We start from the raw sequence: 24,994 nt of genomic DNA, 5'->3' as shown, positions 1-24,994 counted from the left end.
TTTCAGTGACTTTAAAACAGTGATTTATAAGAACAAGCTGATATTGTAATTATATTGTTGTATCAGTAAGAGAAAATAGATACTTATTAAGGTTTGGAAAAAATTAAGATCTGTTTCATGTGTTAGGTTTAGCATAGTATGTTAACATAATTTTTTTCTTTTAAAGAGTACTTTAGGAAACCTTCCCTTGGAACTTGTGGTATAAAATTTGTAAGGGAAATTATTTTACCTTTATTCCTTTATAACCACAAGCTTTATCTAGAAATGTGTCATTTTAACTTTATTGAGGTTTACTCTTCTTTGATAAAGTTGGGCTTAACTAGTCATTTCTTTATGAGACTCTCCTTCAGGACTTTCTGCTGTAAAAATTTTTCTTAAAGTGTATTCCTTTTTATAACTCTTTCTTTTTTCTGGAAACATTTTTTATGAACTTGACGTTGACGCTTGCTATCTTAGGATAAGGTTTTGCTAATTCAGGTCAACATGACAAACATTTCTTTAAGACTGGTTTTGTAAAAGTACCATGTTTGGTTCAGTGTGAGATACAAAGATGTAAGACATACAGCCCCTGCCCTGTACACATGTCCTTTGTCCAGGTGGTTGTATCATAGTTCGGAAGCTGGAGAATCAGGGGGAAAAAAATTATAGAGGGGCACCTGGTGGCTCAATTGGTTAAGTGTCAGACTCTTGGTTTCAGCTCAGGTCATGATCTCAGGGTCTTGAGATTGAGCCCCACCTGACGTGGAGCCTCCTTAAGATTCTCTCTTCTCCCTCTGCCCCTCTCCCTCCAGCTCATGCACGTGCTTTCTCTCTCAAAAAAAATTACAGAAGTACTATGGAAAATTTAATTTCTTTTCTTTTGGAAAGGAAGGAAAGAATAGATGAGTATGAATATAGTTTAGTTTGCTGAGATTATTATTAATGCTTTAATCATATGTATAATTATATGCCAATTTATGTGTTTTTCCTCAGTTATTTTAAATGAAAGTTTTCAAAATTCAAAAGGGCAACCTTTTTCACTTTAAGTTTCTAAAGGGTAATGTTAACTATAAGAAACTTAGTCCATTCAGAATATATCAATATTGACGCCTTTCAAATTGAAATTTTTTCATTTTCCTTGACATGTGTTTTTTATATTTGGCTTTGAACCTAATAATTCCCTCTTGATTTCAAGCCAGGGATAAAGGGATGACTATTAATTTATATCAAATTTACATATCCAGCCCTATGTCCTTAACTTATTCCAAGAGAATAGAATAGCGCTCTCCAATAGGACTTTAGTTATTGAGCACTTAAAATGTAGCTATATTACTGAGGAATTGATTTTTTAATTTTTATTTAATTTTAATAAATTTAACTTTTTTTTTTTTTTAAAGATTTTATTTATTTATTCGACAGAGATAGAGACAGCCAGAGAGAGAGGGAACACAAGCAGGGGGAGTGGGAGAGAAAGAAGCAGGCTCATAGCAGAAGAGCCTGATGTGGGGCTCGATCCCATAACGCCGGGATCACGCCCTGAGCCGAAGGCAGATGCTTAACCGCTGTGCCACCCAGGCGCCCCTAATTTTAATAAATTTAACTTTAAATTGAAATAGCCCTATGTGGCTGGTAGCTACATGTTAGACAGTGCAGGTATAGACATGTTATGTAAGTATTTATAGTAGCAGCTGTGGTGGTTAATAGTTAAAACTTTTGCAGTGCTCACTAAGGGTCAGGTATTGCTTTAAACATTCTCTGTGTATTTACTTCTCTATGAGGCTTATGCTGTTGTATCTATTTTTTTTTTAAGTAGACACCACACCCAGTGGAGAGCCTAATTAGGGTCCTGAACTCACGAGCCTGAGATCAAGACCCGAGTTGAAATCAAGAGGCAGATGCTTAACCGACTGAGCCACCCAAGCACCCCTGTTATTTCCATTTTATTGACAAAAAAACTGAAGCCCAGAAAGATTAAATGAGTTCTCTAAAGTCATACAGTAGTAAGTGACAGAGCTGGGATTTATATCTAGAAATCTGGCTTCAAATCTGTACTTTCAACTATCAACAGAGCTTGCTGTGCGTGGTTTTGATAGGCATGAATTTCAGTCACCACAGTTTGGTTAAATACACCTGTCCCCCAGCAACACAGTTCAGATTTCCATTATCACAGTATATTTGTCATAATCGCATAAAGTACAAAAGTGGTTGCCAGTTGTTTAGTCCACAAATCACTCCATAAATAAGAGATGTGAGAGATGATCAGTGAGTAGTTAACCTCTTTTTCTTCAGAGTCTGTCTGTGACCGGTCACTATACATATATTGACACACAGACAACAAGCATATAGATGTGTGGACTCCTTGTCCCCCAGACATAAACTCATGTGGCTTTTTATAGAAATAGATAATCAAAAGAGGGGATTGGCCCACAAAGATGAAAGTGCATTAAAAAAAAAAAAGTGGTAACAGTGTAAGTGAAATTCAAATCTACCATGACTGGAGTTACAGAAGCAGCAGCTGACGGGGATGTACGCACTGCTGCTGTTCAGGAGACTCGAGCTGTGCAGCCAGAGGAACTGGATAAAGGTGAATTTATCAGTGGAAATGAGGAAAGGATGAAGAAAAGGATGAAGACATCCTAGGGGAAGTGATGCTTAAAGGAGTGCTCAGAGACAACCAATGACATTCAGAGTACAAAGGATAAATCTAGAAAGGAGTATGATAATTTATCAAAGTATAGAGAAGATGCTTGATATGTATTATAAATTTTAAGATGAATAAAAGCAAGCAATCTTGATAATTTTTTTGCAAAGAAATAGAGCACTTGTATTTTCAATGTTTCTAATATTTTAAATCATCATAGAGAACTAAGTAAATATTGGTTTTACTTTTTTTTCATTTTCTTATTTATGACCAACAGTAAGCATGTTTTTAATGTTGCAACAAAAATTTTTCAAAGTCGCAGAACAATCGTAATTTTCCCATTAATTTTTAAGATTGTTTGCTTGGTTTCAACTTGCATAGCCTTTTATGCAGTTCTGTACACCGTGCCAAAAGGGGCTTGTACTGTACTGCACCACCTCTCTAAGTAGAAGGAATACTGGGTACTGTTTCAGAGGCTTGGTTTTAGTCCTTTTCTCTGTAAGGGTTTATTGAGCACATGTTAGTTCCATCAGGGATATGAAGATAGTACTTACGCATTATTCCTTAGAGTTTATAGTCTAATGGAGAACACAGATAAGCAGGTGATTAAATTATGGTATGATGATTGTCTGCTGGTGGTAATCCTGGGGTGCATCTGGAGCCTGCACAAGATGTACCTTATTGAAAAGTGGAGTGAGAGAATCTCAGGAGAGGGTCATGTGAGCCTTCAAAGATGAGTAGGAATTATCCAGGCAAGCAGAGATTGGCGTGTGGGCAGCCAAGTGGATGCAGGTATTCCGACAGGGCAACCCACCTGAGGAGGAAGTCCCTGACCTCAGAGGAGACCTCCTACAGACCAGGAACCAGGATCCAGTATGGTAGTGTGCAGATGTGAGATGTAGGACTGCAAGGTAGAGGGGGGTCTGCTTAGGATAAGCTTTCTGTCTGGTGTAGTAGAATTTGTCTTTATCCTGAAGACTTTTGGTGAGCCATTGAAGGATTTTAAATAAAGAAGAGACATTATAAACTTTTTAAAGAATATTCTGCCATCTGCATAGAGAATGGATTAGGAGAGAGCTAAACTAGAGACAAGAAGAGGCATCAGATAGACGCGCACAGTTGTCATGTAAGAATGAAGTGCTGAGGACTTTTAACTGAAACAGAGGTGATGAAGGTAGAGCGAATGGCAAGATGAGAGTTGTTAGGGAGATGAGACGGGCAGTATTTGGTTACCAGTTTGCTGTGGGAAGTAGGAAGAATAGTAGTAGTCAGTAATGACTTTCAGATTCTGGCCTCAAGTAGAGCAAGAAGGAGCAGGTTTGGGGCATGAGGAGAAGAGTAAAGAGGTAAATATTCAGTTCAACTTATAATTTGTTGAGTTTGCGATTCCTGAGGGTTGTACCCATGAATATCTTTCTAGCTCTCACTATATCCTGTGTGTGTGTCACATTGAGCAAATTGAATAACCTCTCTTTGTTTCAGTTGCTTGTACTATAAAATGGGGATAAGAATAGTGCCTGTTTTAGGGACATAAACAAGTTTAAGTGAATTAAGAATTAATATCTTTTTAGAATAATTAAGAAGAATTTAGAAGACATACTAAGTTTTTAAAATAGCACCTAGCATAGAGTAAGCACTCCATATTGTATGTATGTCTAGTATGTCTTTATGCTACCCACCAAAGCTTCCCCAAACTCTTTTTAGGTTATACGGTATCCATAGAGGCTAAAATGTTTTTTCTTCCTCCACGGCATATTCATTCTTTTCTTCCTCTTCTTCAGTTCTTGCCAAAGAGAGGCGAACTGAGGGCCTAAGAGTTGATTGTCCAGCTTCTACTGTCCTTCATGTTAAAACCTGACCAGCTATCTGTCTAGATTCAGGGTCCTGCCCTAAGTCCCCTACAGCTGACGTGCTCCGGATTATTGCCCTCCTTAGCTCTCCTGCCAGGGTTCACTTAAAGGGAAATCCTCAGGGTTCCTCTAAGGGACTAAGTTGGTAATAGGATGATGCTGGGCTGTCACAAGAAATGCTCTCATGGGATCCCCTTAAAACAGCCAAGGCTGATTGAATTATCTTTGGGATGGTTCAGAATAAGGAACTTCTTTGTGATGAGTATTCATTAATAAAAATTATTGTATGTTTAGGAAAGTATATGTAAAGATTAGTCCTTTTAAAAAAATACACTATTATTGACCCATGCCATTTATTACATCCCCACGACTTATTTTAAAACTGGAAGTTTGTAGTTCTTGATCCCGTTCACCCATTTTGCTCCCAGCCTCCCTCCCCTCTGCCAACCATCAGTCCATTCTCTGTGTTGATGAGTCTGGGTTTTGTTTTGTCTGTTTTGTTTTTTAGGTTCCACATATAAGTGAAGTCGTATGGTATTTGTCGTTCTCTGTCTGACTTCTTTCATTTAGCATAATACCCTCAAGGTCCATCCTGTTGCAAATGGCCAGATTTCATTCTTTTTTATGGCTGAGTAGTATTCCTGTGTGTGTGTGTGTGTGTGTGTGTGTGTGTGTGTGTGTGTGTGTTTTGTGCTTATGTGCACAAGCGCTGTGTCTTCTTTCAAAATTAGTCTTAAGCTAACTGACATCACAAGGTATATATGATTTTGGAGTCACCAACATAGATATGATAGTTGAATTTAACAGGATTGAATAATTTGACCCAAATCCTTTGTGTAAAATGAAGAGAAGAAAGACAAGGTCTTAAACCGCTAAGGAATATTGAGCCAAGTTTGTAAAAAAAGGAATTGACTTAGTGGTGTGCTGGTAAATGTTTAACAAATAGCATTCCAGAAAAGAAAAAGAAAACTAACTTTAATATTAGCATTTCCAATGTCCAAATTTTCCCATCATGATTGATTTCAAGCTATCAATTTGAGATTACTGAATAGAATTTGAGGAAATGGGAACAGTGGCTCTTGGGAGCAGTATGGAACCCTTTTCTCATTCCCAAGATCCTAGTTCTCTGTACTTTCGGTAGTGCTATAGAATTTCAGTGTCAGGTATGGCTCTCTAAACAAGCATGAACTTTTGGTGATGATGCTATGCATGTAATATCATCATGTTATAGATGGCAGTGTATCTGGTTATTTTCTGAAATCTGTTGAGAGAAACTGAGACACATACGGTAGGTTATTAGGTCTCTTTGCGATCCTGGTTTTGCTATGAATTTAAATGTATATTTTAAAGTTACTTTAAATTGCTAGGTACTTTAATGTTTCCTTTCCTAATCTCATTCACCTTGCCTGTTCTTGGAATAAAATGTGTTGTGGTGTGTGTGTGTTGTGGGGGCACTCCTTCATTCACCTTCATCCCCAAACAGAGAGCGTAGGTTAAAAGTCACTTCTGTCATCTACAGACTCAGGTGTCAGTGCCTTGGGTCACTTCAAAATAAGAGAAAGTATAATGCTTACTTTAATAAACATACTTGAAATTATAAGATATCATTAGAATTATATGACTAGTTTTTCTAGATGACCGGAGTTCCTGGTACAATTAATTTTTTTTCATTATTAAGGATAGAATATCAATAGGGAGATAAGAGTTTGACTAGTAAGTGTGCAGTGTGATAGTGTCTTTTCTTCCTGTCTTTTTTTTTCAGCTTTGTTGAGCTATAATTGACATATAGCATTGTGTAAATGTAAGGTATACATCACGTTGGTTTGCTACACTTGTATCTTGCAGTATGGTTACCGACTTAGCATTAGCTAACACCTCCGTCACATCACATCATTGTTTGTTTTTTGTGGTGAGGACATTTGAGATTTACTCCAAGCAGTTTTCAAGTATATGATATGTATTGTTAACTGTATTCACAATACTCTGCACTGGATCCTCAGAATGTATTCGTCTTCTTTCTGGAAGTTTGTAGCCTTTGATCAACATCTCCCCATTCCCCCCACCCTCCAGCCCCTGGTAACCACCATTCCTCCCTTTTTCTATGATTGGAGTTTTGTTTTTGTTTTTGTTTTAGATTTCATATATGAATGATACCAGGTAGTATTTGTCTGTCTCTGACTTATTTCACTTAGCATAATACCCTACAGGTTTATCCATGTTCTCCTTCTTACATTGAGGAAAATTTTACAGCTCTTGTTGACCTATGACAGTGGCAGCCCAGTGCCATTATAGCAGCCTTGCTCTTGGTGCTTGTGGTGCATCTGTAACTGAGACGATGATAGTCACAGTCCAGTGAGCTGGTGTTGTGACAGCCCTCGTGAGGAGAAACAACCAGCTTTCAGGTCCAGAGTTGTCTAGATTGGTTCTGCAACCTGTAAGACCTAAGTCACACAGTAGTTGTTCCAACCCCTGCCAGCTGCCTTAAAGTTGGGTGTTCTCCGTGTGAGAAGGTGGAGTAAAGATGTGGATGGATTGGTATGTGGGGGAAATTATTCTTGGGAGACATGGCAGATGTCTGACTGATGGCTTATCTGCAGTGTCACTTCGTGTGAGAACACCACCACTGAGTTTAGTGGTTTTGTTTTTCTTATTAGTTAGCCCTAGAGAATAAAGACGTAAAATGCATTTTGTGAGCTGTTGTTGATTTTTATCTGCTTAGTTTCACTGCTTTCATTTATTTTATTAGTGATAAAATCATCCAGTTATCAAAGAGTTATAAACTCCCAAAATTTTATTGTGAACGTGGTAAAATTCATAACAATAATAATTTATGGATAGAAATTATAAATTAAAATTATGATTTCATAGCATATTTCTCTATGTGCATATATTAAAATTCTCCACATATACATTTCTTTATAAATTATAATTTTATAGTTTATAATTTCTGCCTATAAATTTTTCTCTATACAATGTTAATTTTATTTAATGATAAATGAATTTTCTACTCGTACTTGTTTTCATACTTTCTAGAGGAGTTAAAATTATTAGTTGGTATTTCTTTCTTACATTTAAAAACAGTGAGTAAAGTCTAATTTTGAACTCATATACTTTTGTCCCAAATTCTTTTATTGTGCAAAAAAAAAAGTGCTTGGGAATTTAACATCCACAGCCCACATATAAGTAATCAATCTTTTAAAAATATTTAGTGGCATTTATGTATCTTTTCATTTATGAAGCCTCAAATCATGAAGTTTATATTTTTAAATGATAAATACTTAATTTTCTTTGAAGAAAAATGTTTTAACCCTAATCAGATTTCAAATACTTCATTTAGCCACCATTATGTGGTTTGGTGGGAAGAAGGGAATATATTTTTTCTCAACTCATAGAAATTTAGTGTTCTGCATTTGAAAGCATGTGGTGAAAACGGCTATCTTGACTAGGTTTTTCTACTAGGCCTTTAAAATTTCAACAGAATTTAAACATTATTTAGATAAAACAATTATGTTACAAAGACAACTTTTAACAGGATCAGGCCACCCACAGTGTGGACTAGAGAATATGGCATGCAAGCCACCCAGTGAGACTGAGGTAATTTTTTCATCTTTGCTTAAAGTATAGTCAGTAGACCAGATAATGTAGAAACTTTTTATGAGCAGCGATCAAACAGCCAAAAACAGTTATCCTTTTTCTCCCCTTTTCTTGTGGCTAGTTAAAAATATTTCACAAGTTGAAAAAGTTAAACTGTCTTTGTGCACAGTAAGTTTTGCTTTAGATAAAGCAATTCTTTCATATTATAGCGATTTGTATGTATAGTTTGAAGTCTTTTAGGTTAAAATATATATATATATATAGAGAGAGAAAGAATATCCAGTTTGTGTATAAATTAAGATTTAAGAAGTAAGTATTCATTAATGATATGTTAAAATTTGTCATTTAAGTTGCTTATGTAATTATTTGTGCCTGCTGCATAAACAGATAATTTTACCGAGAAATAGAATTACTTCTGAAATACTTCTTTTGAACAACTTTTCTGAAAAATAAATATTTTTCTTTTTTTTATTGCCATATAGGGCAGGTATTAAATCCAGAGAATTTAACTCGTGTAGTTGTGTGTGCCTGTGTGTATATGTGTGGGTTTTAACCTATTATCTGAACTAATGAAATAATCTAAGGACCCGTAATTGCTACAAAATTTAGAAGAGTAGCTAAAATAAATGTAGGCTCACATTAGTGATTTTATTTGGGCCTGGTAAATATGGTTATTTTTAATTGGATACTATTTTTAACATATGAAAAGACTCAGTGGGCAAAGTGGAAATGTATTTTAGCAAACCATAAAAGATCTCCAAAGTAGCTAACTTTTTAAAAAGTCTGTTGAGTTTTAATGTAAAGCTACAATAGCAGCCTATCATTTTGTTTTATTTAAGCTTCTTTTGGTCTTTTTAAAATAGGAGCAAGTAATACTGCAGACACATTATTTCAAGAAGTATTAGGTCGAAAGGACAAGGCAGATTCCACCAGAAATGCTCTCAATGTGCTTCAGCGATTTAAGTTCCTCTTCAACCTTCCTCTAAATATTGAAAGGAATATTCAAAAGGTAGAGTATATATTTATGTACCCATGGTTATGATGTCATAAGTTTTAAAGAGTTGAGATTTTTTTTTATCTTAACCAAATGTGTTCATGATACTTTACTGACAGTCTCCAAAATGTTTCTTTATTTTAAAGGGTGATTATGATGTGGTTATTAATGATTATGAAAAGGCCAAGTCACTCTTTGGGAAAACGGAGGTGCAAGTTTTCAAAAAATGTAAGATTTGTTTATTACTTTTAGATCTCCTACTTTCTTTTTACAGGAAGAATGTAGAATGTATTTTGCAAAGCAAGTTATGTACATTTTAGTTTTCATTTGTATGGTGCTCTTTTAAAAATGTAAAACAATTACTTCAAAAATAACGTGAGTTTTCTTACCAAGATAGAGTGAAAATGAAAAACCATGGCTATAGGATAGGTTTAGGATAGGTTAGTCTCGGACATTCTTTGCTGTTTATTAACCACGATGCTATTAAAAAATCTCTTTTACTGGAAAGAATCAATTACGGATATTTTGTAGAGATGGAAACCTACATTTTAATCTTCTCTCTTCAGAAAAGCCATTATTAATGAATTCTAACCTTATTTTAAAGTGAACTAAACAACTTTTGAGATTATCTCGAATGCAGGAGTTAGTTACAGAAGATAAGAACAGCCTAAAATGTCCTGTGGTAATGCCTTATCAACTAGGATAAATATCACAGGGCTTTAATAAATTCCTAAATGAAATCCATAAGGACACAGAAAACTTAATTTCATTTTTTTATTGTGGTAAGTTTACGTGCAGTGAAATGCACAGACCTTACATATTATAGGTCAGCGAGTTTGACAAATGCATACACCCACGTAACCCACACCCTGGACAGAATGTTTTTGTCACTCCAGAAAGTTCCCTTGTGCCTCTTCTTAGTCAGCCCCTGTCCCCCAAGGCAATCACTGTTTTGCTTTCCATAATGTGACTTTAAGTTTCCATTCTGTAAATCTTATATATGTTCTTTCCTTTTTAAATAGATTATGCTGAAGTAGAAACACGGATTGAAGATTTAAGAGAATTACTTCTGGCTAAATTGCTTGAGACACCATCGACTTTACATGACCAAAAACGTTATATAAGGTAGACCTTCTGCAAGAATTTTGATAAATCACATGTAACGTCATGGGTTAGATACATCAAAGGTTAACCCTTAAAACTAATTTGGGGGATTAGGAGATTGAGGAAGTGGTGAGAGGGAAGACAAATAGCAGACATTTGCAGGTATCTACTGTAGGACACCAGCGTTCTTTTGTGTACTAATAAATTTGGGAGCACTCAGGGCAAGAAAATTCTGTTTATTTGGGGAAAGGGAAAGTAGCCTCATTGCTTGGTCATTTCTTCCTCCTGCTGAGTAACGGCTTACCTAACCTAGCGGGACAGCGAGGGTGTTGCATTCTGTGGGCACCCACAGGCCAGAAGGCAGGGACTCCCTGTATGGTTTAGAGTACAGTACTGTCATTCTGGGTGGGAAATTCTTCAGGCCACAAAAGTGGGCCATGGCTCAAAGGTGGAGAAAATTTTGAAAGGTTTTAGTATTGAAAAGAAAAAAAAAATTTTAAAAATTGCAGTGATGTAAAAAGTGACGGATACCACAGGCTATGATGAGAAGGCCTTCCTTAGAAGGAAGCAGCATAGCACAATGGAAACTAGGAAACTAGCTGTTCCCTTTGGGTGACTTACTTGCATTCTCTTTTCAGTTTCTTCATCTGTGAAATGACATAACACTGTCTGCATCTCGGGGTAGTTGCAAACAAAATCAAGAATACATCTAAGGATTTAATATAGCACCTGGCATAGAAGTAGTCAATAAATTACACTTATATGATGTTTATACAAGGATTTGGAGACAAAGCATATAAATTACAAGCTTTTTATATCTATGATTTAAAAACAAAAATATTAACATTATTTTCTGCTGGCATATTTTGAATGTAGCTTTTATTCTCAGAATAAGCTGTTATTTTCCAAACTTAATGCCCTCTCTAATTAGTGATGTTTATTGACTATTCAGTACTTATAAAATAATAGACTGACTGTATATATTTATGCATTTAGCTGTTGTCACCATATGGCCATTGAAAATAATTTCCAAATATGAAAAGAGGGTCTAGCCTGAAAGCTGCTGTGTTTGCCGTGGGGGAGGGGACAATGGTCCACACTCAGACCTGTGTTCTTGGTGACTTAGGAGAATAGTAGCAGCATGAGCCATTGTCCTGTCAGCACATATATGTTACCAAAGAGGAAAGGGACAGGAGGCTTTAGAAGGGAGTAGGGAGCACTAACATTGATTGCTGCTACTACCAGGAGTCTGTAGTACCCTCGGGCGTCATGTTAGATGCGCTGTGTATACCATTTCTAATCCTCTCAGCTGCCTTGCAGGGGCATATGTCCGATACCCATTATATAGATGAGGAAACTGAGCCTCAGACTTCATTCTTGCTCAGTGCACATAGCTAGGAGTACGACTCATGTTTGTCTGCTTTCAAAGCCTATCTTTGCTTTTCTCTAAGCTGTCTCCATAGGAAAGAATGTATTTGGGGGATTTTTCTGGCTTATAGAATCGTGGAAATTTAAAGCTAGAAATAAACTACATGTTAGTTATCCATCTGCTTTTTCTTGTCTTGTCTTTCTTTCTTTCTTTTTTTTTTTTAAACATATAAAGAAACAGAGTTCCAGGGAGGTTAATCCTCTTGTCCAGGGATACACAGCTGGTTAGCATCTTATTGTCTGTGTTCCACTGTGTTACTTAATTGTGCTTTGTATTTACCTGTTTATATTTATGCTATTAAATTTGCCAATAGTAACAGGTTAATCCTTATTGAATGTATGATTTCTTTATTTAGTGAATTACCATTTCTATGGATAACTAATGTGTAGTTCTTATGACTAGTTAAGTTGTTAAAAAAGATTTTTTGAATGGCCTATTTAGGTGCTTTTTTCCTGTCATTTTAAAGGGAAAAGAACAAGAATGTGAACAGGAATACCAAGTAATTTACTTATTTTGTAATCATTACTTTATTTTTGATGCTTTGAGAAGACACTGAACAATTAGTTTTATTATCCTCTTTAAATTAATTTTTAGTTATTAATAAAAACAACATCACAACCAGGTCACATATCTGTTGCACTTTGGAATCTATGACAATGGGTACTGTGAGCATCACGTAGGGATGGAGACCGCTTTATCATCAGCAAAGTATCTTTATTGGTTCTCTTCCATAATTGAAGTTATGCATGGTGTGATTGAAAATCAAATTACTACTGTATTGTTTAAATTACTACTGTATTGTTTCACTTTGGTTTACTGTCTTGTCTAATTAAAAACTTTTTGATTATTTCCACTCTCCTTATTGTAGCCTTAGTGAGAGGTGAAGTGATGTCATATGCTTCTTTCCATAGGAGTATGATCCTATCCCTGGTAATTGTTAAAAATTATACCAGAATATGGCTAAAAAGCATAATGCTTCAATTTTAAGATATTGAACATGTGCTCATTATAACCATAATTAGCATTCTTTACATTTCCCCTCTAAAAAAGCTGTCAAATTTCTCTGATATGCAGTTTTAGAAGAAATAGCAACATGTACTGTATTTTAAACAAAAACCTTTGAAATGAAACTACAGTTGACTGTTGAACAGTGTGGGGGTTGGGGCACCAACCGTCTGCCCAGTCAAAAATCCACGTATAACTTGAGTCCCCCTGAAACTTAACTGCTAATAGCCTAATGCTGACTGGAAGCCTTACCAATAATGTAATTAGCCGATTAACACATTTTGTATGTTGTATGTCTTAGGTACTCTATTCTTACAATAAAATAAGCCAGAGAAAAGAAAATGTTATTAAGAGAATCATAAAGAAGGGAAAATACTTTTACGGTACAGTATTGTAAAAAATCTACATATAAGTGGACCTGCACAGTTCAAACCCGTGTTGTTCAACGGTCAGTTGTACTTCGTTAAACTACATACTGAAAGAAAAGAAGAAATTTATTGGACTAAGTCATTTGAGTACCGAAAAGCCTACCTACGGGTTGTAGTTTTGAATCGCAACACTGTAGAATTTCCAAGAGAACACATTTATCTTTCTTTATAAAACTCTTTTAATGTAATACCCATTAATAAGATGATACAATAGATTACTATTAATTTTTGCAAGGACCTACTCACCATACTGAAGAAATGTATGATTTTAAAAATTATTAAAAGAGTTTATTGATTTCTCTTGCTGTATTGAGCTCTTGTAATGGACCATTTGTATTCCTGTTCAGTAGTTTAAAAATTAAAAGGAAGCAGCTTTCCTAAGAGTATTCCTCTACTTTACTACTAACACTAAATCTGAGGCTATTATATGAGTGAAAGTGTCAGGAGAAAGTACTGTAGAAATATTTGGAGGCAAAATAAACCTATCTACGGAGAATGCTAAGACAAATTATCCCCAACAAGAAAGAATAAAATCACATGTTTTTTGCAAAGAAATAGCACAGTGTACTATTTGTCATATTTATATTCCAGATGAAAAAAGCCTTGTGTGAGAGGAAGAATCATATTGGGTTGCAATATTTATGCCAGGCTAAATGTATTTTGTTAGACTGTAGTTTTATTCTTGGGATGCTGTTAATTGATTTGTAGAGGGGTAGAAGGGCCAGCTCTTGGGCCGACTTTGAGGTATCTTTGTACAGTGTGAATCCCCACTGTTGAAGGGGCCCTTTTGCAGGATGATCAAATGCCCAGCTGTGCTCAGAGCCCAGGCTGACTGCATTAGCTTGTAAAGGCCAGGGTGGGTAGTTCGTAAATGTGACGTCAGCTTTCTCAGCAGTTTATTTATCGCTAACTTACTACAAAATGTTTCTCCTCTAATTAGCTGCTGATCAAGATATCTGTGAGTAAGGAAATACCTAGTACTGGAGGAACGTGGGAGAGAAGCATCTGGTGTATCCCTCAGTGATTAGAATTTGGCTAGAGGTCACAGCTTGTGGCCATTAATTAAAATTTATCATTGAACAAAAATCTTTAACCCCAAGACAACAGACAACTTATGGTTTAAAAATAATTTCAAGACAAGAAATTCAGCTTTTGGAGTTGATGTAATTGGATGTAACATATTGTGTAGTCCCTCCTTGTCTGTGGGTTCATTTGCGTGGTTTCAGTTACCTGTAGTGAACTGTGGTCCGGAAGCAGATGATCCTCCTTTCGAAGTACGGTCAGGTCAGCAGCAGCTTAGTGCTGCATCTCAGTGCCTCCTTCATTCCCCTCACTTCATCTCATCACATAGGCACTTTATCATCTCACATCATCACAGGAAGAAGGGATGCGTACAGCACAGTAAGATATTTTGGGAGAGAAGACCACATTCACGTAACTTTTACTACCATATGTTATATGTTATAATTGTTCTGTTTTTATTATTGTTGTTACTCTCTTATGTGCCCAATTATAAATTAAACTTTATCATAGGTATGTATGTATCGGAAAAAAACAGTGTATGTAGTGTTCAGTACTCTCCATGGTTTCAGGCACCCACTGAAGATCTTGGATCATATTCCCTGTGGATAAGGGGGGACTACTGTATGTTTATATATTTTGTGATGGCCGAGGGCCAAATCTTGAATAATATTTGTCAGAAATTTTTCAACTGAAATATATTTCAGTTTTCAATCCAGGTTTGGATATTTTATATAGAAAGAAGACTTTGAATATTTCAAGAACTATTTAAAAAACTAAGAAAAATGCCCATCTATACTATATTTTCTAGGGAAATATTTTCTTAGTCACGAAAATAGAGTTCAGATGTTAGAGGTTAAGTGCTTATTGTCACCAAATCTCTTTATGTAATAAAATAGCCTGTTGGATTGCATAGAAAATAAGGTCACACTGCCATCTAGTGGCCATTTTTCAGACCAGAAAGGAATAAAAAACCAATTGAAAAAAATTATACACTAGGTGTCCTCTGCTGGCTTCCTCTTGTGTTTTCTGTAATGACTGAGAACTAAGTATGGAAGCACTCGCTCTGTGGACTAAATGTGGGTATAAAGGTAAGGTTTCACTACATATTTAGGATCACTGCAAGTTGTCTTTGTCTTCTTGGTTGTCTCTTTATGAAGTCCTTATTTTTAAAAAATATAGTTTTATTGTTAATCGCGTAAAAAGAAACTTGAATGTATTTCATTTAGAATTAAGTATTGAAGACTAATGTTGACAAGTGCTTTACGAATTGATAACATTTTAGGTTTTCTTTTAAAAAAGTAATGATTTAAAAATATGCTAGCTTTCCTTTTGTCCTTATTCATGGCTCTACCAAAGCCTACTTGGTCAACCGTGGCCTTGCTTTTTCAGGTACCTGTCTGACCTTCATGCGCTGGGTGACCCCGCTTGGCAATGTATTGGCGCCCAACACAGGTGGATCCTTCAGCTCATGCACAGCTGCAAAGAGGGATATGTACAAGATTTGAAAGGCAAGGCTGCTTCTCTTCTAGTGCATTATGTCATTCCTTATTGTCAATTTAATACACTTTGGAAATGCTAAATGATTAAGGGAATGATTAGTTAATTTTCTTGATATCTGTACTGGTTTTTTATTTGTTTTGTTTTGGTTTTGTTTTTGCCCTTGGATAGCATTATACATGAGTGGATAACAGGGAAGGGAGAAAACTCTCTGGATATCCCTATGTTTATGGTTGACAGCCTGTATTGACAAAGGTTTGATTTCCCATAAACTTTTATGGGAAGTAACATGAAGTTGTAGAAATATTAGTCTTTAATAAATGGTAGTAGTGCATTCACTATTCCTCAAATATATGTTGAGCCCGCCATGTGCCAGGCATTGTGCCAAGTACAGATGAACAGTGGTGAATAAACAGACATGGTCCCTGCCCTCACGGTGTTAAACACTTAACTAACCAAATACAAAGTTGTTGACAAGTGATATAAAGAAAAATCACAATATTTTGAGGGAGGAGAATGCTTTATATGGTCCATTTGAGAAGGTGTCTCAGAGAAGGCTCCATGTTTACTAAGAGCTGGAAGAGTGAGAAGTAGCCTGCTGGGATGACTTCTGTCTGAAAAAAGAATCAACCTTTGCAAAGGCTGTGAGGTAAGTTTAAAGGAAGAAGTCACAGCTGCATTCACGTGTAGTTTTGTCAACTTTTATTTGTGAAATTCTGTCATCCCACAGATATTGAATGTATTCAGTGCCTGCTGTGTGCCGGCCACTATTGGGTGCTAAGGCTTCAGTGGTCAGTGTGGCAGATGGGCCTGGCTCACGTAAGACTTATAAAATAGCAGGGGGGGATCAGCGGGGGGAGGAGATGGACAAGAAAAGTAGAATGGACTTGTAGAATACAGTGTTACTTTCTAAGCCTAGGAAGTTCCTCCTGCCATGGTAGCACTTAGGAGCAGCATCCAATTCAGAGTTTTGAGGTCACAGAAGTGACATTCCAAGATCTGAAGAATATCTGTATTGGCCAGTTGAAATGAAGGAGGGGAAAAGGAAAGAGGTAAAGACCATTCCAGGAAGAGAAAATAGAATGTGCACAGGGCTTCAAGCAAGAGGTGGCCTCTGAATTCTCTGTGGGTGGAGTTTAGTGCACAAAGTGACAGACGGAGGCTAGAGTAGGTGGTGCCAGGTCTTGCATGGACTTTGTTAGCTCCTTCAAGGGCTTTGGACTTGATCCAGAGGACATTGGGCTGACCATTAAGGGTCTGAAACAGGGGAAAGACCTGTTTCAGGGGAAAGATTGAGACTTATTTTTTAAGAGACGACTCTGGCTTCCATGTAGTGAGTGGAAGAGCGGGAGAAAGACTGGAACGGTAAAGCTGGTTAGGAGGCTGCTCTGATGATTCAGGCATCTCATTCCCATGGAGATGGTGGATGTGGAGAAAGAGACAGATTCAAGAGCTGTTCAGAAATTGAAGTTGATAGGACTGGGTGATTGAAGGAGGAAGGAGTCAAGGGTGACACCCAGATACCTGACCTCGGCAACTAGTTAGGATGATGGCACCATTGAGTTAGGGACCATAGAGGAGAAAAACATTTTTTTCCTTTTTTTTGGACAGATTGATTTGGTGTTGTCTGGCATACAAGGGAAGGTACTGAGTAGGTAGTTTGGATTTAAAGGGCAAGAGATTTGGATGTGATCTGTATGTAGATGGTCCCTGGGAATTGATGCATTCACCCAAGATGAAAAAAGGAGAAAATTTGGGACAGAATCCTGGGGAGTGATATTTACAGGGCTAGTAGAAGGAAAGCCTACATAAGAGACAAAGAAGGATTGGTCTGCTGGGCTAGGAGGAAAATGGGGCATAATGTCACAAAACCACAAAGGAGAAGAGTGATCAGTAAGCGTTTTAAGATGAAGAATAAGATGAAGAGATGTCCTGTAGATTTAGCACTGAGGCTATTTTGGTGACCTTGGTAAGTGCAGTTTCAGTGGCATGAGATGCCAAATAGAGTATATAAAATAAGGTATAGGGGTACTTACAAGACAAAGTTCCCAGGAGGAATAAGTAAGCTAACATAAGAACAGTCTGGAACAGAAGGAAGTACAATGGAGAGGTTATCATTATTTATTTATAACATAGTTTTGTCATGAATTACTTGGCTTGGTTTTGAGTACTTTCCAGCTGTGATTTTGTTCTTTCCTATTCTTGATATTTAGGAAAATCCAAATATCTCTTTATTAATGTCACATCAAAATTCCTATTAATGTCATTAATTACTTTATAGTTTTAGCAGGTGAAAATGAACTCAAATGACATACATAGTCTGTAGTCTTTAGGGATATTTAGGGGGCTTTACATACTTGTTTTTTTGAGTGTACGTTATTAGCCAGGACTCCCAACTTTAACTGCCCATCAGAATCCCCTGGGTGTTTTTAAAGACTGTCAATTTCTGGCCTCCACTTCATTCCTACTGATTATTTCAGAATCTCTAAGTCCAAGCATCAGTGTTTGTTAAAACTCTCAGGCGATTTAGGAACAGTCTGGGTTCATAATCCATGCACTACCTGCTGTGCTAGGAACTGCAAGTACAGTGGCGAGCAGGACAGACGTGGTCTTCGACCTCTTGGAGCTTGTGGTCTAATGGGAGAAACATTATTTTTAAGAGTCACATAGGTATAATTATGAAAAGTATCATGAAGTAGAGCCTATAGAATTCTACTCCAGTCTGTTTAGAGGGAGGTCCAAGGAAGTTTTCTAGAGGAGGCGATATTTCCATTGAACCTAAATGATAAATATCAGTTATCCAGATAAAGAGGCGTGGAGTAGCCCGGATTCCTAGAAGGTGCTCAGTAATGTCACCCTATTCCCCACTTCACTAAGTAGGTTAATAAGTACAGTAATGATACTCTCCAGATACAAAGAGGATACGTGGTCTAACAAAGTATCTTCCTACTTATGCTAAGAATTTGGTTATGAAAATATTTGAATTTTTGGGATGCATGTAATTTATGAAGACAACATATAGACTATTTGAAATGGGAAAAGTACCATGAAATTTCATATATCTTATTGTCACATCCATACCTGAAATATCTGATAACCAATATTCCATTGCCAAAGGTCTGAATCTTTCTTGAAGATAAATGGACACATGCTTTTACCTGATGGATTCCTTCCCTGCCATCTTGATGTTGTGTACTGCTACATGTATTCATCCAGAACTGTTTAAAATGAGTGTCTGGAAAAATGTGATGAAAGCTTATGTGTAACTGGAGCCCTGTCTTTTTAATTCACTGACCATGTTTGTTGCAGAACTTGCTCATTACTTATGTAATAATGAAAAAAATGTACATTTGTTAGTGATGAGCTTTACTTAAAGTTTTCTTCATAAGTTGGTCTTTTTGATTAGGAAGTAAAAACATAACAATTTATAGCTCTTTGAATTTACTCCACAGATTTCATAAACAGTACAATGTAAATTTCCTGAATATATTAGTTACATAATCATAGGTTATATTTTAATTTTTCTTTAACATTCAGAAGAACATGCTCTTTTTTATTGTCAGCAAATAGTACTAATATAAACAGCATAGGTAATCCTAGCATAGCCTTTTAATTAGAAAATTGGTATGTTCTTTGAGCTCATATCAGGGTGAGTTTTTGTGATTTTTATTTTGGAGAATTCCAAATAAATATGATAAGATAACCTCCCATGCACCTGACGTAGTTTCAGCAGTTATCAATTTATAGCTCATCTTGCTTTATCTGTACCCTTACCTGCGTCTTACCTTCCCTCACCCTGCATTATTTTTGAAGCAGGTCACATTATTTCATTCATAATTATTTCAGTATGTTATTTTCGGAGATAAAAATGCTTTTTAAAGACTGTAACCAAAACATCATTATCATTACGTAGAAGTTACTATTAATTTCTTAATATTAGATATTCCGTTAGTTTTCAAAATTCAGAAACTGTTTTTCATATCTAAGAATCTTTCTAAGTACATTGATACCGTCGCTTTTTACCTTATACTCAGTGCAAAGGCAAATGACATGAAATGTGGCACAAATATAGACTGAACTGAACATGTGTTTCCTAGAATGGAAAAATTAGCCACTAGTAAAATATGGCCCAGTGTGGCCAGTAGTTACTCTTCTGGTTGTTTTCATTAATGTATGTATATAGGTCATTGGACACATGTTAGCTCTTTAATGTACACTTGCTACTTTTACACAGGTAACATAATCATATATAGTATAGATATGTGGATGTGTGGATGTATTTATATAGAATATTTGTCTTAATTAGAAGTTTGCTGGGAATAAGCCGGTGGTTCATGATGGACTCTCAGTGGATATTTGAGTGTCTATACATACTATAAGTGTAAAGTAATATGGGGCAGGTCTCCTAAATATCATTTGGATTTTTATTAGATATCTTCTTATAGTTATGTCATTTTAGAAATGAAAAAAAACCTGGGATATTGTCTAGTTCAATTGATAACTTTAGATCTATTGTGCATGTGAAGAAGGTATCTCAGAGAGTGATAACTCAGCTTCCTCTTGACCTACATAGGGGCAGAAGTAATGAGTGGTTCAGATTTCTCCCCATTCCACCAGACTGTACTCCTTCTGGACCAGTGAGGTGGGATAGCGGATTCTCTGTGTTCTATTGTAGGAGCAAATATTTCATGAAACAGAATTTCTGAACTTGATGAACATGATGAGGACAGTGCCTATATTTCATCTGGCACTTCATTATGAAGTTTCATTGTTTTTATTCAGGTAGTCTCAGGATCCTATTTTTTTTTAAGCTTTTTAAAAAAATATATTTATTTATTTGTCAGAGAGAGAGAGAGAGAGAGAGAGGGAGCATAAGCAGGGGGAGCAGCAGAGGGAGAGGGAGAAGCAGGCTCCCGGCTGAGCACGGAGCCCGATGCAGGACAGGACTCCATCCCAGGGTCCTGGGATCGTGACCTTAGCTAAAGGCAGATGGTTAACCAACTGAGCCACCCAGGCCTCCCCAGGATCCTATTTTCAAAATGAAACCTTGTTGCATTCTCAGTCTAAAGAATGAATTGTTGTTCCTCTATTAGAATATCTGCACTTGGACTTTAAAGCTGGTTGTATGGTGACTAATATAACAAAATAAAAATTATTAAAAAAAAACCCACTGGTTGTAATTGTTTAAGTAAACCCCAAGCAGCAGAACAATGGTTAAGAACTGAGACAGTCCTGTGAAATAAAATACAGTTTTAAATAGATAGACTGTAAATATTTCAGACACGAAAAGGTTTCTTGATGTCTTCTTAAGTAAAGTTGGTTGGTCTTTATGCATGAATTTAAGAAATCTAATTAACATATAAATGTTTTTTTAAAGTCTTAAAGCCTTAACACAGTTGTTTGAGGGAAAAAATGTTAATTGTATTTAGTCTTGTGGTCTTCAGAGAAAATTTCATAAGCAAAGATGGTGATAGATTTTCAGAGACAGCAATCCTACGTTAAAAAAGCCATCTTTTTCCAAGAAAGATTCTTTTGTATATAAAGCATTTGTTAGCGGAGCTAGGTCATAAGGTTGATATTCTTATGAACACTGCATTAGATCTTTTTCTGGATTCCAATTTTTATAGTAATAACATATACTGGACCTAGTAGAATGGTGCCTTCTGGATTATAAACACTGGGGCACAGAACAAGAGATCACCATTGTACCTTAAACAGGCTTTGACATTTATCCCCAAATATTCCTCACTACTCTTCAGTGACCAACCTCTATAGCCCAAATGTGATCTTTTGGTTTTTCTAAGGGGAGACAAAAATGGGGGGGAAAAACAGGAATAAAGATGAACATTCAAAAAACACATCCTAGCTTAAATACTAAAAGAAGGCTTTGATTTTTTTTTCCAGCCTGACTTGTTAACCACTTCGCTGCTGTTCCCCTATAGTCACAGCAGCCCTATGTCCTGAATTGTTACACACAGAAAACTTTTACCACCTTATAAGAAGTGTCATTTGTCTCTTAAAATTCCTATGAAACCGGTCCAAAATTAGACTAAGTTTTCAGGTTTCCTGTCAGGAAAAGCCTTTGGTTAGCCCCCTACTGATAATTCTCAAACAGGATTTTTAAAGGTAGCCTTCAAAGGTGTTTTTCGTTGGTGCTCTGAAAATGAGTTTAACTCTTAAAATATATACTGGCTATATCTAATAACTCAAGGGAAAAGGCAGCAGCCTGCTCATAGAGTAATTATTCCCTTCTTTCAGATATGTACTTAAGTAGGACTTCCCAAATGGACATATTGGAATAGGGGCATGATAGGAGACATTTAGAATAGGAGCGATAGCTTAAGCAACCAATAGATTCTTTAAAAAAGTCACACAACAGAAGAAAATACTTTTATTTATGGCTCAGGTTCTCTTTGGAAAACTTATATATATGTCACACCGGAAAGGTTTATTCTGAATCATCACAGTGTGGACCAATTATGGAAGAAAAAATATTAAGAATAGAGGCACCATACTAAATATCTACTCTTAATTTTTTCACACACTGAGCAGATTATTAATTACATGCTGAAATAAAAATATTTGTTTATATGATCTTAAGATATAAGAGGCTGTATTTCCAACTCATGCTTATAAAATACATGCATGAAATATATTTTATAATTTATATTCATATTTCTCAATGTACACAATATAACTAAACTATTTTTTCTTGATATTTAAAAAATACAGGTATGATCTTTGTGTACATGATTTGTGTGTGTGTACTTTCAGTTAGTGGAGTTAATAAATATAATTCTGGTATTTTCATAATATAGGATTAAGTAAACTTCCTATACTCTAGATTAAATTGCAGCCTCTGTAGGAAGGACATGGGCTGCAGATTCATCAAATTTTTCATGGAACTACAAAAATATTTCCATGGTTAAAAAGACAGTAAAAATGTGTTATTATAATTATATTAAATATTTTAATAAAATTATAATTTTTATTTTGAAGTTGTTACAATGAGGTTGAGGATAGTTCTTTTATGAAATTTATTTTCTGGAGATTTAAAAAATAGTTTCTGTCCTGAATGTTGATCATAACAGTATGAATCCAGAATAACAGAAGTTTATTTAAAAAGAAAAAAAGGAACAGCACAACTGCAGCAACTACAGGTAGGAGATATTACTTTGATTTCCACCTGCTCTTCCTAAGTCCCTTCCGATGTAGATTACACAGCCCAGCTTTATCTGCACCCTTGTTTTTTGTTGTGACTAGAGTATTTTTTTAATTGGCTTGAGAAGATAAAATGCTTCTAATGTGATTTTATTCACTTGCTTCGAGATTTATAAGCTGTAAGGAATGTATAGAAGAAAGCAGATTCAAGAGAGAGAAGTACCAGCTTATGACTACTATAAAAAACATCTCTTCAGCAAAGTGGTGGTCTGATTTTCCTTTACCCTTTGTCCTTTTTTCAGAAAGAGAAAAAACTCAGGTGATGTTCAGAATGCCATGAATTAGTTTTACAATGTGTACCATTAGAAATCATCACTGTTTGTAAATAGTATAGGTTTATATAAGCAGTGTTAATTACCTGAATGCAGATCAACAGGCTTTTATATGATTATAGATTTGTTTTTTAATCTAATTTGAAAAGACTATTTTAGCTACCATATTAAAATTATGACTAGTAATTAATACTAGTAATTTAAGTAGTGTTTTAAAGTCAGTGACCTCGGACTTACAATAACATAGCATTCATTTGTAGATCTGTATAGTAAAATAACAGCCGTTAAACATCATAGGAGAGAGTTGATTAAGTTCTTGTTTCTTCTCTTTTATACTAGATTCAATTTACCTTTCAATGAATGAATGATCTATCTTTGTTAAATCAGACAGGCCAACAAGGCTTTTTTTTCCAATTTTTTTTATCCTAGCAGCTGGTTCTTTTCTACTGTCTTGGCTTACTGTACATCTGGAAGAAGACTTCTTACAGCTGGGAGCCATTTCATGTCTAATTCATGTCCCTTCTCCTTAAGAGAGAAAAAATTTTTGACAATGCATGTCATGCACCATCGAATGCTAGCATTAACTGGTAATTTTAAAATATTCATTACAAATATTTTTATTTTGTATTCTATCATTTTGTAGTAATTCTATTGCTTACATACTCTAAGCATGTTTTCTCTACTTAGATATCTATATAATTACAAAAATATTTAGTACTTTAATAAAAGCATAAATAATTTTATTTTGGTGTTCACCTATCCAGCTTATTACAAATGTCTGGTTCTTGCTTATATAGCTAATGTTAGCTAATAAATACTTCTCTGTAGTTCACACCTGTCGTTTGCTTTTAAAATATATTTCCTCTTTTACCTACTGTTTTGAATGATGTTAAAATACACCAGAATTTCTGCCTGGAACCTGCTTAGGACAGTTCTGACACCCTAAAAAGTGAAGTGAGGTTAACAGGAGTATGTTAAATATGTCTCCCTTCGTTTAATTTAGATTAAATAATCCTCTTTAAATTGAGGAAATGCCCCTGTAGGAACTTTAAATAGAGAAGAATAAGATCAAAAAGAACATTTTTATCTGTTGACACAGGTCTAATTTGTGAGGAATTTGTAATTCTGTCTTGATACGTCCGCCCCCACCCCCCAGCTTTGGCATTGAAATTCTTCCGTGTGGTGTGCTTGAAAGGAATCCCATCCTGCCTGTGTCTGTGGAGACTCCTGGCCCCGTCTGTTTGGTCAACAAGCAACAGTGGGTGGTCGGGCTGCAGCGCAGGACAAGGGCCCGCTGTGCGCAGGAAAATGTGTTCAAAGGTGTTTAGGGGCGGTAAGGAAGTGGGCCGCCCTTCTGAGAGGCCGGAGGCTACAGATCAGTGTTCTCCACACTATTGTAGACTGTGAGAAAACGTGCTGCAGGAGGCACGAAGGATGAGAAAATATAGTAAACTTATTCACCTGGTCCCACATCTGCAGGCTTCCCTTAAGAAAGATCTCTTCTGCCCTTTTTGTTGTAGAGTCTGTTAAACAAATATTGACTGCTCTTTGCACTTAAAATAGGGAAAACTTGCACAGCTTGAGTTGAAAGGATTTGACTGATACATGATAAGGTTTCCTGGAAGTCTTACGGAGTACTGGGTATAGTAAGCATTTTCTATAAAGTCTAAACTTCATTATCAGTTTTTGGTTTGCTTTGTTTTTGTTTTCGTGGGAATCAGTGTTTTAATGTAAACCGTTAAGTTTTTGAGCTTTGGCTAAGATCTCTTCAGATCCGTAGGTTAACATAAAGCTGAAGACTTTTTATGTGGTAGAAACCTCACGCTGGAAAAAATTAGCAAGTGTTTCAATTTGTTAAGAGCAAATTGTGAAAGATTGATAGTTTATTTTCTTTTAGAAAAGTAATACATTTTCAACTTTTGATTATTTCTACACTGCAGCTTTTATTCTTTTAGTG

The 24,994-nt window shown here is 35.9% G+C and overlaps 1 protein-coding gene across 2 annotated transcripts in view; it reads left to right on the top strand.

Moving 5' to 3' along the window:
• Positions 1-24,994, top strand: part of EXOC2 (exocyst complex component 2) — a 252,325-nt gene that overhangs the window by 88,938 nt on the left and 138,393 nt on the right. For both annotated transcript variants that reach the window (XM_040644984.1, XM_040644983.1), the window contains 4 exons: positions 8,928-9,073; positions 9,205-9,286; positions 10,081-10,183; positions 15,437-15,555. In XM_040644984.1, the coding sequence (XP_040500918.1) occupies positions 8,928-9,073; positions 9,205-9,286; positions 10,081-10,183; positions 15,437-15,555 (450 nt within the window). The remainder of the gene's footprint in view (positions 1-8,927; positions 9,074-9,204; positions 9,287-10,080; positions 10,184-15,436; positions 15,556-24,994) is intronic.

The sequence above is a fragment of the Ursus maritimus genome, unplaced genomic scaffold (genome assembly GCF_017311325.1).
Source record: "Ursus maritimus isolate PB19 unplaced genomic scaffold, ASM1731132v1 scaffold_30, whole genome shotgun sequence".
Taxonomy (NCBI): domain Eukaryota; kingdom Metazoa; phylum Chordata; class Mammalia; order Carnivora; family Ursidae; genus Ursus; species Ursus maritimus.
The sequence above is the reverse complement of the archived record's forward strand: the minus strand, read 5'-3'. Positions and strand labels throughout refer to the sequence as shown.